Here is a 15,989-nt window from a genome sequence, read left to right on the forward strand (position 1 = left end):
TTGGCACTTGGGCCTCCAAAAATTACTTCCAAAAAGAATGCAAATCTTAATAGATTCAAAAAAGTCAAAGATCCATGACCTTATCTTCAAAATATGACATCTCTTTGCATTCCAAAAATCTGCCACAGCTTTCTGAATATACAATGGCATAGGCTCTCTCATGAGAAAAATAATGCAAATATCATTCTAGTCTTCTCAGGCGTCATAGACAATATAGAGAATTATGTCTCACGTAATGCAATGAAATGCAATATAGGTAGTTCTCAACTTATGACCACAATGGAGCCCCAATTTTCTGTTGCTAGGCGAGACATTGGCTAAGTGAACTTTGCCCCACTTCCTGACTTTTCTTGCCACAGCTGCTAAGTGAAACACTGTAGTTGTGAAGTTAGTAAACACGTTTGTTAAGTGAATCTGGCTTCCCCATTGACTTTGCTTGTCAAAAGGTCATCGAAGGTGATCCCATGACCCCGGAACATTGTGACCACCATAAATATGAGCCACTTGCCAAGCATCTGAATTTTGATCATGTGACCATGAGGGAAGCTGCAATGGTTGCATGGTTCTTGTCACTTTTTTTCAATACTGTTATAACTTTGGTCACTAAATGAAATTGTTGTAAGTCTAGGACTGCCTGTACAATATAGACCCAGTTTGGTTTAGTGATTAAGACACCATGAGGCCAGAATTCTAGGTAAAGGTTCCCCTCCCACATACATGCTAGTCATTTCCGGCTCTAGGGGGCAGTGCTCATTTCCATTACAAAGCCGAAGAGCCAGCACGTCTCCGTGATCATGTGGCCGGCATGACTAAACATTGAAGACGCACGGAACACTGTTACCTTCTTACCAAGGTGGTCTCCATTTTTCTTCTTGTATTTTTACGTGCTATCGAACTGCTAGGTTGGCAGAAGCTGCGACAAGTAACGGGAGCTCACTCCATTACGTGGCACTAGGGAGTCGAACCGCCAAACTCCCAATCTTTCTGACCAACAGTATCTTAGCCACTGAGCCACAGCGTCCCACTCAGGCCAGAATTCTAGTCCCATCTTAATTATGAAAGCCGGCTGAGTGATATTGGGCCAGTCACTCTCTATCTTTAGCTCACCTCATAGGGTTATTTTTTTGTGGGAAAAATAGGAGGTAAGAGAATTAGGTATGTGCACCCCCTTTATCAAAATAATAAAGGAGGAATAAAATTTAATAAATATGGTGATGATGATGATGATGACAACATCATCTATGGAGATTGTCAATCATCCAGATCACAGTTGTCCCAAAGGTGCTTTTTCAAGAGGCAACTGGACTTTCTGGTTTTTCTTTGAAGACATTTCGCTTCTCCTCCAAGAAGCTGAAGAAGCAAAACATCTTCAAAGATGATGATGATATGATAGGCTTTCTTATCTTATTCCAGCTTCCCACAACAGAGAAAAAGTTTGAAGAACTGAATACTTAATACAGGGTTCAAGGACCTAAAGAAAGAGGTGAATTTGGTTACCTCTTCAAGAAAATAAAAAGTATCTTCCCGCAACATGTAGACTTTTTTACCCATATGACTCACCTACATCTTCATCCAGTTTAGTTTTAGGGGGCTCCCATGGAGGCCTGGCAGCTTTGGCCTTTGCTTGACGCTTTCCTAGCTCTTCTTCAAATTTTTCATACAAATCTCTGAGCCGGCTCGTACCCACCACTGTGGAATCCCCCTTGCAAATGCAACCATGGGAAAACAGAAAAAGTTACAGCTGTTTTGAGAAGATGGGGATCTGCTGAAAGCAATCTGGCTATTTAAAAACAATCTCTCCTCATGCAAATCATTTATATCGGTGCTGGCATGTAAACATAGCTATTCCACCACAGAGTAATACTTAACATCCACCCAGCATTGACCACTAATGCAGAGTAATAAAAATGTGGGGAAATGGTCTGCTCCATACAGATGGACATGAGAGATCATCTGCTCTCTGTGGTTTTAGTGCCTCCTGGATAAACAGCAGCAAAAGCATTTCCAAGTTGTAAACAGCACGCAAGGCAAGTGTAAATTGTTCTTTTGTGAAACAATCATAAAATCCCATTTATAATAAGCTGCAACCAAACATAAGGTAATAACTGATAGGTAGGACTGCAGGATTTCCTTATCCCAAAAAGCCTTTTATAACTGCATACAATAATAGAGGAAGCCCTCACTTACCAACTTTCAGAAATCGTTAAAAGTTATAATGGTGCTATCCTTCAGTTACATGATCCCCAGTCACGTATTCACCATTACACTCAATATTTATTGTTGTTCGGGTTTCGGTTTGTCGGCTTCGCGGCGGTAGGGATTCGGCGAAGCTGCGCGATCCTGCCGCTAGCCGTTTTGGGGCTCCGACCGGACGGAGTGCGGAGCAAGGCTGCCCTGCAGGGGTAGCTGAAGGTAAGGGGATCCGGAGGAAGGGTTTGGGGGTGTTGCAGACCCCCTCCCTGGCCGGCAGAACCCCCTTTTACCAGGACGGTGCAGCGGCGGTCCGTAATGGCCGCCACAAAGAAGTTGACAGCCGGGCAAGTATGCGCAGGAGGAAGAAGAGAAAGTTATTGAAAGTGAAAGTTCTTCTTGGTTGACCCAGGGCTTTGAGATTTATCTAATTTAATTCCTGGAAAAGATGGTTTTTTGATGATTTTTTCCACAAGAGAAAAAAAAGCGGCTATTTTGAGGTGCTGAAGGGAAAGTTACTCTCCCTCCCGACGGAATTAAGCCGGAAGGGAGAGGATAAGGAAGAAGGAAGGAAGAGAGCAAGGAAAATGAAGGACTTAAGATTTAAAAACATTTGAGAAAGAGAAAAATATGATGCAAAATAAATATAATGATAATAAACAAGAGAAAAGGGAACACAACAGAGAAGGGATCCCAGCAAGGCAGAGGTTAGAAGAAGAAGGGGGTAGGAAGATTTGGTGGGGGAAGAAAGAAAGGGGAAAGGCGGAGAAAAGCCTCAAAGCTTTAAAATTGGATGGGAGAAGAGGGATTTTTTTAGAGACAAAGGATGAAATATAAATTTCTGTAAGAAAGATTCTGCTAAGGTACAGAAGATGGTATTGTAACATTTATATTTGAAATAGTAAATTAGAATGGTTTAAGATTTAATAAGAAATTAAAATGTTGAAGTTTAAAATTGAAATGTTGAAGTTTTTAATATTGATTGATTTAATAACGATTGATTTTTGAAATGTAATAAAATATCGAAGGAAAGGAGGATACAATGTATTTAAACATTTTTGGTGGATAGAATGTACCAAGCAGAACCAAATTGGGTATTTGTTATGTTGAATGTTAATTTTACTAACTTAGGGGAGGATAGAAAGGCATCATACTCTGATTAGTGATTTCAGGAGAAATTCTTTTTATTATAAGAAGAGATAGAGGGATAATGAATGGGCAAAAGATACAAATTTAATGATTTAATTAAGATGGATTAAATAAGATAGAATTGTGAAGAGTGATATGCGCTATTATTTTAGCCCATGCAAAGAGAGGTAACTGGGGCCAAGGTACTTTACTAAAAGATTTTTATGTTTGTTTGTGTTTGTTTGTGTTTTATGAGAATATTGGGGAAATTATTGTAGAAAGACAGGGAAAGATTTAATATGTAATGATTTGTTTGTTGTTGAAACTTTTAATAAAACTTGTTTTAAAAAAAAAAAAAAAATATTTATTGTTGTTCCTTTGCAGAGCAGAGAAATTGGAGAAAGGGGGATTACAAGAGAGTAACAAGGCACACAATGGGGAATACACCAGCTTTTAGTTGAGCGCGCTTAAGGGTGCCAGCGCACCACATTGCTTTTGACATGTGTTCCATGTTGTATCCTCACTTACTCTCTTGTAATACCTTTCTCTCTATGGGGGAAAGAAGAAGTAAGCAATTTCTGTAGGCAGGTGTTTAACGCATCAGGCTAGAAGCCAGGAAACTATGAGTTCTAATCCCACCTTAGGTATGAAAGCTGGATGGGTAAGTTACACCAGTCACTTTCTCTCAGCCCAATTCACCTCACAGAACTGTTACTGTGGGGAAAATAGAAGTAGTGTTGTAAATGTTCGCCACATTTTTATTTATAAAAACAAGGAAGGCAGGATAAAATAAAATAAGTCTCCTGTGCCTGACCCTTTGCATCTTGCTCACAGAGCTGAGAAAATGACAGGAGAAGATTGTTGGACAGTAAGTAGGCACACAACGGGGAATACACTGGGCTGTGTATTTTTATTTTATGAATATCCCTACTTTATATGTCCGTAAACCTAAAAAAAAAACATGCAATGTTTAAAGCGATATCCCATATTTCTCCTAAAAGTGATGTTTCAAAGCAGTTCACAAAAATGGTATACAGATCAAGTGTAAAACTATAATTAAAAGTTTAACATTAAATTCAATTTGACAAAAAGAATCAATGTGGATAGTTTAACCTCTGATGAGGTTTTTTTTTAAAAAAAATACGTCTGATTTTTAATTGTAACCTCAAGCTTTAGTTAAACCTTTTCTCCGACCATCTCCTTGCTATGGAAAAAAAAAAGCCCATCCAATAACTGACATTGTAATCCAATAAATGATACAGCTGCGGTATTATTATTATTATTATTATTATTATTATTATTATTATTATTATTATTATTATTATTATTATTATTATTCTAGATGCTCCTGGGCTCAAAACTACAATTCTGTAGCCATGCACCTGCCCTATCTTATTTACTTGGTATACATACAAATACCAGGCATCCTTAATTACTTCCATTAGCTAATATAAACTCTAATTTAAGATATGTAACATTCACAATCACAAGTAATCCTCATTGAGCAACTGCCTCACTAGGGAACTATTTTCTCCAACCAATACATGCCTATGTGCCAAAAATTCTGCACCTGATAACAACGCGTGCCAGAGTAACGCTGGCATTGTTGCATGAGAGAACTTTAGCTAAATAACATGGCAATAGCCAGAAATTTTCACAAGTCTCCCACTCTCTCTTCAGGTAGTAATCATGTCACTTAGTGACTATTTTGGTGGAATTAATTGTGAATGCTAAATGAGGACTACTAGTAGAGAGTCTGGATTATGTATGCATGTACCATAAACAGTGATCAGATTTGGTTTCCAAGAAATTTTGTTTGGGTTGTTTTCACAGCATTAGCATTAAGGGAACATACAGAATGGAAAGTTGTAATTGTTAAAAAGATTTTAAAGGGAAGGTTTTAAGTTGGACAATCTCATGTTGGTTTAAACCAGGATAAATGGGGAGACGATACTCAGAATAATCCAGCTTTTCTTGGGCAGCTCAATATATTTGAGCCCCCAAATCCTTTATTAAATGCAAATATATTTGAGCCCCCAAATCCCCAAATGCACTGAAGAATATTTCTACTTTTTCTGGAAGTATATCGTTTGCTTGTCTTATATTCCAATCCATACTATTTTCTTGGTGAGAGTACTAACATCACAGCAGACTGAATGGTCATTCCATGAAAAAATCGTATTATATTTTATTCCACAGTTCAGAGAAGGAAGGATCCTGAAATTAACTAAAATTAGCTGTGGAAAGTAAACTTCATATCTTCCCTCCCTTTCTGCAGCCCATGAGAAGACTCTGGGAGATTGGTAAATTCTTCCTGTAACATAGCAAAATAATGTGTAGAAAAGAAAGTGGAAGAGAATAAGACGTTGACCTAAAATCAGACACCTGTCCCATCACAACAATTTTGAGTAATGTTCTGAAAGTCATAGCCCAACACTCCAGAGAAACCTTATGGTGAGTTGAGAGAGCTGCAGAAGGCCTGGGGAAAAATTATTACCTGTTCTTCTTCAGTCACTTTTATTTATAACCCAAGTAATTGGTTGCCAGAATTCCTCAGAATACATACCACTTGATCCATGGGATCATTTGAATAGTAGCTTTCTGAATGGGTACAACGAACCCACACTGGCTTCAGTAGATCCTCATCTTCTTCCTCGTTCTTTTCACCTGTAGCCTCTTCTGGCTCTTTGTCCTTGATGGAGGTGTAACTCTTCTCTCGACTGGCATTTTCTGACCACCGCTCCCTGTCCTCTTCCCAACGGGGTTTCTTTCGGTCCTGGCTGGGAGATCGACTGTGCAAGAAGGGAAGGAAATAAAAGTCCACATTTAATAGCAAAACTGACCCCGGTTCACATGTAAATACAGTGCACTACAGTGCAGTGGTGGCAAACCTTTTTCAGCTCCCTTGCCGATAATTGCGCGTGCAATGCGTGCTGCCCCCCCGTGCATGTGCGCACGATCCTCCTGCAGCGTGCTGCGTGCCTGCGCATGCGATCCCCTTGCCGTGCTCCATACATATGCACATATTATTCCCCCCTGTGCGCCATGCATCTCTGCGCCTGCGTGCGTGATTCCCCCACTGTGCGCCATGCGCCTGCGATCACCCCTCCACAGACTTGTTAGCCTGCGGTGAGAGAGAAACTTTTTGCTGGGGCTCCTAATAAAGGAATCTTTGAGTTAACTTCAGAGGGTTTGTCGTGTTTGGGGAGCTGGGTCAGAACACCTTCACTTAACAATGGCAAAAAGATTGTAAAGCCAGGTGCAATGGAAATTCCAGCCCCAATTATAAGCCACGGCCTACATACACAGTACCTACAACCAGGGGTGGGATTCTACCGGTTCGGTGATTACCAGGGGTGTTACTACCGGTTCGGTGATTGCGTTTTGCGTGTGTAATACACCTAAAGCTCTGCCGCCCAGACAGCTGATAGGCATGCGCGTGGGTGCGCAGCATTTGAAAAAGCACTATGTTCCTGCTTTTTCAACCTCAGCTGTGCCGCACAAAGCAGCTGAGGTTGAAAAAGCAGGAAATAAAGGTCAGGTAACAGCCCAGGTGGGCGGGTGAGCCAAACAGCAGCAGACACAGAACCGGTTCTGTGTCTGCTGCTCTTCAAAGCTACCAGTTCTATACAGCCGGGCAGAAACGGTAGCATCCCACCCCTGCCTACAACTTGTCCTTAAAGTTTTGACTACCATCACACCCAGTGACATGATCACGTTTCAGGTGCTTGACAACTATCTCGCATTTACAACTAGTTGCAGTGCTCTATGATCCTGTGACCATTGTTGAGGTAATTCCCCACTAGAAGAATGAGCGCATACAGGGAGACATATAGAGAGTAGTGTTGGAATAATACACACAGAGCACACAGATACACTGTACAGTAAATGTAGGTTTTTACTTCCAGAAAGGTTTAAGCAAAGTCCAAAATAGGCAGTCCAAAGTCATTCACAGGTAAAATCAGTCAGTTTTCATTCAGGGATAATCCAAATATCAAATTCCAGTGTCAAAAACAGTTCAGTATCAGACTTACATTAAATCCAGTAATATCAGTCAATTAGAAGAAATGGAGCAACGGCAATACTTTCCAACAGAAGGAAACAGAGATACACTCACACTCTCTTCTGAGACTCAGACTAAGCAAACCAGGTTTCTGGCTCCATCTTATGGCTGTTTGAGAAACCACACCCAATTGCATGCTCTTGCATTCCCTTAAAGATATAGTACTAAAATGTTTATCCTGGTTTATATATTCTAACCCAAATACCTGTTAGGTGACTTATATTCCTAACAACCATGATTTGTGATGGTTTTTTTGTCTGTTTCCAAATTCTGACAAAAAGAAAGCCCATTCAGAAGAACAGATTTTCTTAACAACCATCTGGTTCATTTAACAATCATGAAATTTGCTTATCGACCACAATGGATCAATTTGTGACCATCATAAAAACGGTCAGAAGATCAAATAAGATCATGCAGAGAGTCGCTTAACCATGACAACGTATGACCAAAATTCCGACCTCGGTTGTGGTTGTTAAGTGAGAACTGGCTATATAGCTCCTTAGAGTCAAACATCTTACCTTCCTGTTCTTTTGTGGTCTTTCCTATAGGACTTTTCTGTAGATGGCGATCGTCGACTATCCCGGTGCCTGTGCCTTTCCCTTTGATGTTCCCTTTAAGAATATTAAAAATAAACACAATTCTCAGTATGCAGAAACATTCAGGTCTGAAAATACATGGGGAGAACCAGAAGGGAATAGATTATCAACCTAAAAGCTCTGTAGTGCATCGCTTTTCCCCATGTCACATATGGTGTGATATCTGCTAGAAACCTTGCTTTTCCCCCCCTTAATCTCATCTAGTTCACACTCATTGGATTGAATGAGGATTTGAAGAAAGAAACCAGACAATAGTGAGTACAGTGGTTAGAATGCAGTACTGCAGGCTACTTCTGCTGACTGCTGGCTGACTGCAATTTGTCAGTTCAAATCTCACCAGGCTCAAGGTTGACTCAGCCTTCCATCCTTCTGAGCTGGGTAAAATGAGGACCCAGATTGTTGGGGGCAATGTTCTGACCATGTAAAACCGCTTAGAGAGGGCTGTGAAGCATCGTGAAGTGGTATATGAGGGCTATTGCTATCACTACAGACACTATAAAAGATGACCCTGGGATGACTCTGGTGGATCTGAAGGAAGCAGTGCGAGACAAAGGGGCATGGAGAATGCTGATCCATGGAACAGCTAAGGGTCAGACATGATTGAATGGCTGATAATGATGATGACGTATGAAGCCTCAGAAGAAGTAAGAATTGCTGCTTTATTCTCAGCTCGTTTATAATGCAACACCAAGATCAATAGCAGCCTTTTCAAAGAACAGTTGCCATTATGTGATCTTGCATGAGGGTATGGGCGCCCACCAATAAAAATCTCTCCAAACTTTACAACATGATTACATTTCAACAGATGAAGATTTTATGTGAGGACACCAAACGTTCATGAGATTCAGGTACTTGGTAAAATTTCTCACATTTTTAAAAACCAATCGTAATTTAGAATGGGCATGGATATCGTTAAGAGCACCAAATACGGCAAAAGGGAGAAAGATAATGCAGATGCTTCTCCAGAAGAATGCAAGCTACCCAAATTACCAACGGGTTCTACTCACCTATTTCTATACATCTGCTGATTCTATCTTGGTCTTTTAATTTTAGCAATGTGACACTGAAGAACCATCTGATCAGGAACTAGTATACACTAAAACAGCACAACGAAGGGCGAGTAAGAGAAGGGAACACTTCAAAAACCTTTGTTTACTATGACAGAAGGAAAGCTAGACCTGGATGAACACAATGAATCTTAAAACTTCTGAGAATCTGGGAGTTCCGGTTTGTCAGGCTTCGGAGGCAGCAGGAATTCACGTTTGTGCGCGATCCCTGCTGCGCTCGCTGCTGGAGTGCCTCCGATCCAGCTGGATTTGGAGGCTATAGTTATCCTGTAGGGATAACTGAAGACAGGGGAGATCCGGGCAGGGGTCCGGGGGCATCGCAAACCCCTTCCTCAACCGGCTAAACTCCCTTTTCCAAAGGCGGTGGAGCGGCGGTCAGCAATGGCTGCCACAAAGAACCTCTCAGCCGGACAAGTTTGTGCAGGAGGAAGTTGAGAAAGTGAAAGTTTTTGGCTGAACCGGGACAATAAGTAACATCTGAACACCCTGGAAATCTAGCTCTCTAAAGGATACATTGTTTCCCAAGAAGATCGTAAAAAGCTGCGGATGAAAGTGAAAAGGGAAAGTTTTTTTTTCTTCACTCTCCTTCCCTATGCAGATAGCAATGGAAATCGGAAACACCCGCTTTGGCAACAGAAGGTAACTAATTTTGAAAATTAAAGCTAAGGGGACATTAAAGATTTCTGAATATTGATATTTAAAAATCAAAATCTTTTTGCTATAAGTGGGAAGGGAGAGGTAAATGATTTATATTAAGATTCTGCTGGAGGAGTCTGCTTGGAGTTTATAAGTTCAGAGATTAACTGCAATAAGACTTCTAAAAAATCATTTTGGAATTGTGTAATTGAACTCTACCCCAGGATGAGAAAGTATTAAAAGAAGAAAGTTTGTGTTGATCTGGATTGCTTGATGACTTTGGGACTTTTGCAAACTATTTTTTGAAAGACTAAAAACATTTGGATTGTTTAAATATATATATATATATATATATATATATATATATATATATATATATAATTTGTTTTCTGAGGTTCTCGCGGTATTTGTATGTGGATCTTTGGTTATTCGGGTTTTCTCGCGTAGATTCAAAGTATCTAGGCAACGTTTGATGAAGTCTCATTCATCATCTTCAGGCTTGCTTCTTCGGCTCTGTGCTTCTCACACTCTGAGAAGCACAGAGCCGAAGAAGCAAGCCTGAAGATGATGAATGAGACTTCATCAAACGTTGCTCAGATACTTTGAATCTTACGCGAGAAAACTGAATAACCAAAGATCGATCGATCTATCTATCTATCTATCTATCATCTATCTATCTATCTATCTATCTATCTATCTATCTATCTATCTATCTATATATATATATATATATATATATATATATATATAATCACAATGGTGTTATCTGTGGAAGAATTGAAAATGGAATTTAAAAAGCTAAAAGAAGAGGAACAAGAAGGCAAGGGCTCTTCTGGATCTGTTTTTCACTTCTTAGAAATGGCGATTTCTACCTATCAGGAAATACAACAACAAGAAAGCTGGGATGATGAAGAAGAAGCCATCTTTAATGGACAAATAATTTTAGTTGATGAAGAAAAGGGAAAAGGGGGAAAGAAAATGGAGAATTCAAGATCTAAAAAAACAACCAAGAAAGGGAAAAATAAGGTGAAAAATCGATATAATGTCAGAAAGCAACAGAAAAGAGGAATGCAACAGAGAGGGGAGATTAAAAGGACGGAGATTGAGAGATGGGGGGGGGGTAAAAAGGCTAGATTCGACAAGAAAGGAAGGGAAAAAGGGAAGAGAAGTTATAAAGGCTTAAAACAAGATGTTAAAAAATAGGGGTTTTTTTAGAGACAAAGGGTAAAATACAATTTAAAAAGAGATTCTGCAAAAGTACACAAGATTGTATCATAGTATTTGTATTATATGTGTTAATAGAATATCGTAGGGAATGTGTAAAATGTCTAAGATTTAATAATAGAGTTTAATTAATTAATTTGTTATGGAACATTGTTTTTACTATACTATAAGCTTATTATGTTTTTTATTTTAAAATGTTACGTAGAATGTACTAAGCAGAATCAGAATGGAAATTATGTATTATTTTAAGTGTTAAATTTAGGGGAAAGATAGAAAGGCGTCATACTTCAACCACTGATTACAGGAAAAATTTTGTATTAAAGAGAAAAGATAAATAGACAATTGAAAAAGAACGGACAAAAGATACAAGTATAATGATTTGAGATGAAGTAAATAAAATAGAATCAAGAGAGTGAAAAGAGGGGAGAAGACATATAGAAAATATAGAATGTTAAATAAAATTGAAATAGTATATAAGGTGAGCATGAATTTGATTTATGTCTGTACAAAAAGATGTAACCCAGGGTTAAGCCACTTTCTAAAAAGAAGTTTTATGTTTTCATGTTACGTGTTTTGTTTGTTTATTGAGAATTAAGAATGTTGGATGAGAACATATGAAATCGTAAATAAGACAGGTGAAAGTATAAATTTAATGAATAAAATTGAATAGAAGTAAAGGGAAAAATAGTGAGAAGTTGGAAAAAGAGTAATAAGATATGAAGTTGAATACATAAGATGCATATTAAACTGTGTTTGTATGGAAATGTGATAATTTGGAACTATGCTGTACTTAAATAAGATGTTTTATTTGCTTTGTTAAAAGATGCTTTATGTTCTCACGTTTTATGTTTTGTTTGTTTGTGTATTGTCTTTGAAAATTAATAAAATTTGTTTAAAAAAAAAAACTTCTGAGAATCTGGAACTACAAATAAAACAGGACGACAAGGAGACATGGTGACATGAACTGAACACGAACCCTCTGGACTGAATGTTCCCAAGCATCTTTACTCCTTATTCCTCAGTTCTGAATTTCTGGGATATTCTGCCTTTGAATCACAAAGGAAACAAAGTCAAGAAAAATAGCTGTTGGAGACGCAGTGAACAATTAACAGTGAAAGAGTTGCACCTGAATTTAAAGAGAAGATGCTTACTTAAGAGTATTTGGACAACTGCAAAAGTGTTAGCGATGTGGGTAATAGCTTAGACATCTAACTAAATGGGCTTATGTTGCCTTTCTTTTCTCTTTGTTATGGAAAGTAGTTTTATTTGTTTATTTTATTTTTGTATTGAAGAATGGGTCGACCTATTCCCCAAAGCACCTGAAGGCAAGACAAGAAGCAATGGATGGAAACTAATCAAGCAGGGAACCAGCCTAAAACTAAGGAGAAATTTCCTGATAGAGCAATGAAGCAGTGGAATGACTTGCCTCTAGAAGTTAATGATAATGATAAAGCTACAAGAAGAAAAACAGAATAGAAAGTCTTGTTTTCTTCAATCCCCTCTTTTTAAAAAATTACAACATGTACTACACTATTCCTTTGTTTGAATTTCTAGTTTGGGTCTTGGGTACTTCAGATATGAACAATCAATGTTCACGCAAAAAAAAGTATACTTGGCTGATATCATGCAGAAAGTTTACCAGTTCTACATGAAGTATTCGACTGAAATAAGTGATTTAGTAACTACACATTTAACCAGTGCAACAGCGATCACATAACTTTATCTAGAGCTATAACTTAGCAAAACCAACAGGCATTAAATCAGAGAGCTCTTCCGTTTCTGCGTTTCATTCTCCTCAGTGTCTGGATATCGAGTAAGATTGGCTGTTGTGAGTGCTCCAACACTGCACGTTTTTAGGAAGAGATTGGACAACGATTTGAAATGGTACAAGGTTTCCTGCACGGGCAGAGTATTGGACCACAAAACATCCAAGGTCCCTTCCAACTCTATTATTCAATTTTTCAGTATACTTCCGCTGATCATTCAAGTTAGTATTACGTTTAGAAATCTGTCAATATTGTCAAACAAGTGTTACCCACCAACGAATGCAAACTTGTATGTACCCAGATATCTGTGAGGTTCAAAAAGAAGCAACAAATAGGAAGTCATTCTTTTGTAAACTGCAAAGTATGGACTACAGGTAGTCCTTGACTTACAACCACGGTGGAGCTCAAAATTTCTGTTGCTAAACACAACATTTGTTAAGTGAATTTTACAACCTTCCTTGTCACAGTTGTTGACTTTGCTTGGCAGGAGGACACCAAAGGTGATCACAAGACCCCGGAATAAATATGAGTCGCTTGCCAAGCGCCTGAATTTTGATCACCTGATCACCTGCAAAGAGTTCTAAGTGTGAAAAGTGGTCGTAAGTTACTTTTGTCCAGTACCATTGTAACTTTTGAACGGTCACTAAATGAACTGCTGTCAGTCGAAGGCCACCTGCGGTTTCCCACAACTAGCAGAACTACCACGTGTGACCTCAGTGCCAATAAAAAATAAGACAGAAGAGCTGAGAAGAATAGCACCATGGATAATCCAGATTACCTGTACCATTCATAACTCCGATGGCGAGGTGGGGTTCTTCCTCTGACATAATCCGATCTGTGACGGCTATTTTCTGCCCGCCGGCGATCTGGGCTCCTCCCTCGATCCCGCCGGTCCCCGTGATTAGTGGACCGATGCCGATCCCCGTGTCCGTGTCCGTGGTCCCTGTGGCGGTGTTCATCATAATATTTGCTCCTCTCCGGAGACCTCCGGTCAGTCTGAGATTTTTCCACCAGGTATTCACTTGGATGCCGGAAGTTACTGCTGGTGCTACCGCTGCTATTAGTGCTACCACTGTTGCTTTGATAAGAGTTTGCACTGTGTTGGTAGTTATTATAGTTAGGAGGCGAAAAGGTCTGCTGGGAGTAGCCTGGAGAATATGCGGGCTGGTAATTTACCTGTTGAGTCATTACTGGTGGAGGCATGGGATGTGATAGGGATGGAGGTGGCATCATGTATGGGAAGGTGTTTTGACCAGTTGCATTGGCTAGAACGGGAGGGTTACCAGGATTTGGGACAGGGGGAGGAGCTGGAGGAAAACAAGGAGGAAGTGGGAAAGTCTGCCTCATTTGAGGGCCTGAAAAAGGAGGTCGGGGCGGACATTGGGCGATTGAACTTTGAGGCGAAGGGGGGATTGGTGGGGGATACGGGACAAAATCCGGCCTAGGAGGGACATAGTTTGGAGTTGGAGGGCTCGCATAGAGGGAGGTGGTAGCAGGTTGCTGATCATACTGATACTGGATTGAAGACTGCTGAGGATGTAGCTGCCTCAAGTTTTGGGGGCGAAAGGTTTGCGACGAAGCTCGGACAGTAACTCCTCCTCGGCCTCGGGGACACCCACGCCCGGAATGAAAAGACATTACCCAGCTAGAAAGAGAAGAAGGGGAGGCAGGAGAACACAATTTTGTCACATTTCTTTGAGTTAAGATAAGGAAGAGCTAGGTACCTTAGCAGCAGGCCGTGAAAGGGAGCCCATGCTGCAATATTTTAATAGCGCTCATTGATTTCACTATACATTTGTTTGCGTAGTGTGAAAGTCACTACTCAATGTTTTGGTGAAAAATTAAACTACAAAATCACGCTCTCTGAGAACTTAAAAAATATTTAGATAATATCATCTAAATTATTATTGAGCTGCGATGGCACAGTGATTACAATGAAGTATTTACAGGCTAATTCTGCCGACTGCCAGCAGTTCAAACCTGGCCAACTCAAAGTTGACTCAGCGTTCCATCCTTCCCCGGATGGTAAAATGAGGACTCAGATTGTTGGGGCAACAGGCTGACTCTGTAAACTGCTTAGAGGGGGCTGTAAAGCACTGTGAAGCGGTAGATAAGTCTAAGTGCTAGTGCTATTGATAGTTATTGATATTATTATTAATTATTAATTATGTACATTTATTTTGAAATAAGTAGGTGATTATTCTGAACATAAGCACCATTATTCATACCTGTATTCACTGCATGTTTGAAGCTGCATATCTGCTACTCACCTATGCGCTTTGGTGCTTACAAATCTACATAAAGGTGAAGGTTCCCCTCGCACATACATGCTAGTCATTTCCGGCTCTAGGGGGCGGTGCTCATCAAAGCCAAAGAGCCAGCACTGTCCAAAGACGTCGCCATGGTCATGTGGCTGGCATGACTAAATGCCAAAGGCGCACAGAATGCTGTTACTTTCCCACCAAAGTTGTCCCTATTTTTCTACTTGCATTTTTTACATGCTTTCGAACTGCTAGGTTGGCAGAAGCTGGGACAAGTGACAGGAGCTCACTCCGTTACGCAGTGCTAGGGATTCGAACCACCGACCTTTCTGATCGACAAACTCAGTGTCTTAGCCACTGAGCCACCGTGTCCCTTTCACAAATTTACAAATCACATGATCATATAATCTTTCAAATGGCATTTCCAGCATTTGCAGTAATATCTTCCTGCAGGTTCTTAAGAAAAGACTCAACCACTACCAAATGTAACTATTAATTCATAAGGGACACTTTTAGATTTTGCAATCTAAAACCTTAAAAATATTAGCTTGGAAATAAATCCTGCTTCTCTTTTTGGAATTTGTTTCTGACTGAGCATGCATAAGTCTGCATTCTAAATTATATTACACTTATTAGCTTTAATTTAAAAAATATATATTGTTCACCAATTGTTTAGGTTATGTATATCTTCGATTACCGTTTGGTAACTCTAGGATACTATGACAGACAGTTGTTAGCTTTAACGTCCAAAGAGATTATACATTTGATGGCTCTCTGTCTTACACAGGGTTTGCTCTTTAAAGACCTCCACCTTTTCAAAAGAAAAACAACATGCGTGCTTATCAGATTCCCTTGTTAACTTCGTGAAGATTCCGGTTTTAAATCGGGGAGGGGAATACGATAAGCAAGTTGCAAATGGGAAATTCCAAGTGTGTCAATATCAGCGAAGCCATTTCTCGCACTATGTATTTCCAACATCGTGCACGGCTTTTAAACAAGGGCAAAAATAACTGCGTTCTCAAACGTCAGACATCACCTCTTCCACCGAAACAAAGACG

General features: G+C 39.7%; 1 protein-coding gene across 4 annotated transcripts in view; it reads right to left on the minus strand.

The window, feature by feature from the left end:
• The window catches only part of DROSHA (drosha ribonuclease III), a 125,517-nt gene that overhangs the window by 109,279 nt on the left and 249 nt on the right, over positions 1–15,989 (minus strand). For 2 of the 4 annotated variants that reach the window (XM_087961182.1, XM_087961181.1), the window contains exons 2-5: positions 13,449–14,315; positions 7,900–7,992; positions 5,885–6,110; positions 1,561–1,702 (exon numbers count right to left, since the gene is read on the minus strand). In XM_087961182.1, the coding sequence (XP_087817308.1) occupies positions 1,561–1,702; positions 5,885–6,110; positions 7,900–7,992; positions 13,449–14,308 (1,321 nt within the window). In that variant the 5' untranslated portion in view covers positions 14,309–14,315. Of the gene's footprint in view, positions 1–1,560; positions 1,703–5,884; positions 6,111–7,899; positions 7,993–13,448; positions 14,316–14,940; positions 14,959–15,989 lie in introns of those variants that run through there. The other 2 variants (XM_087961180.1, XM_087961183.1) reach the window with 2 other exon arrangements.

This window comes from Notechis scutatus, chromosome 3, assembly GCF_049901735.1.
Source record: "Notechis scutatus isolate UNSWTSFEM ecotype Mainland chromosome 3, rNotScu1.2, whole genome shotgun sequence".
In the NCBI taxonomy this organism is placed as follows: domain Eukaryota; kingdom Metazoa; phylum Chordata; class Lepidosauria; order Squamata; family Elapidae; genus Notechis; species Notechis scutatus.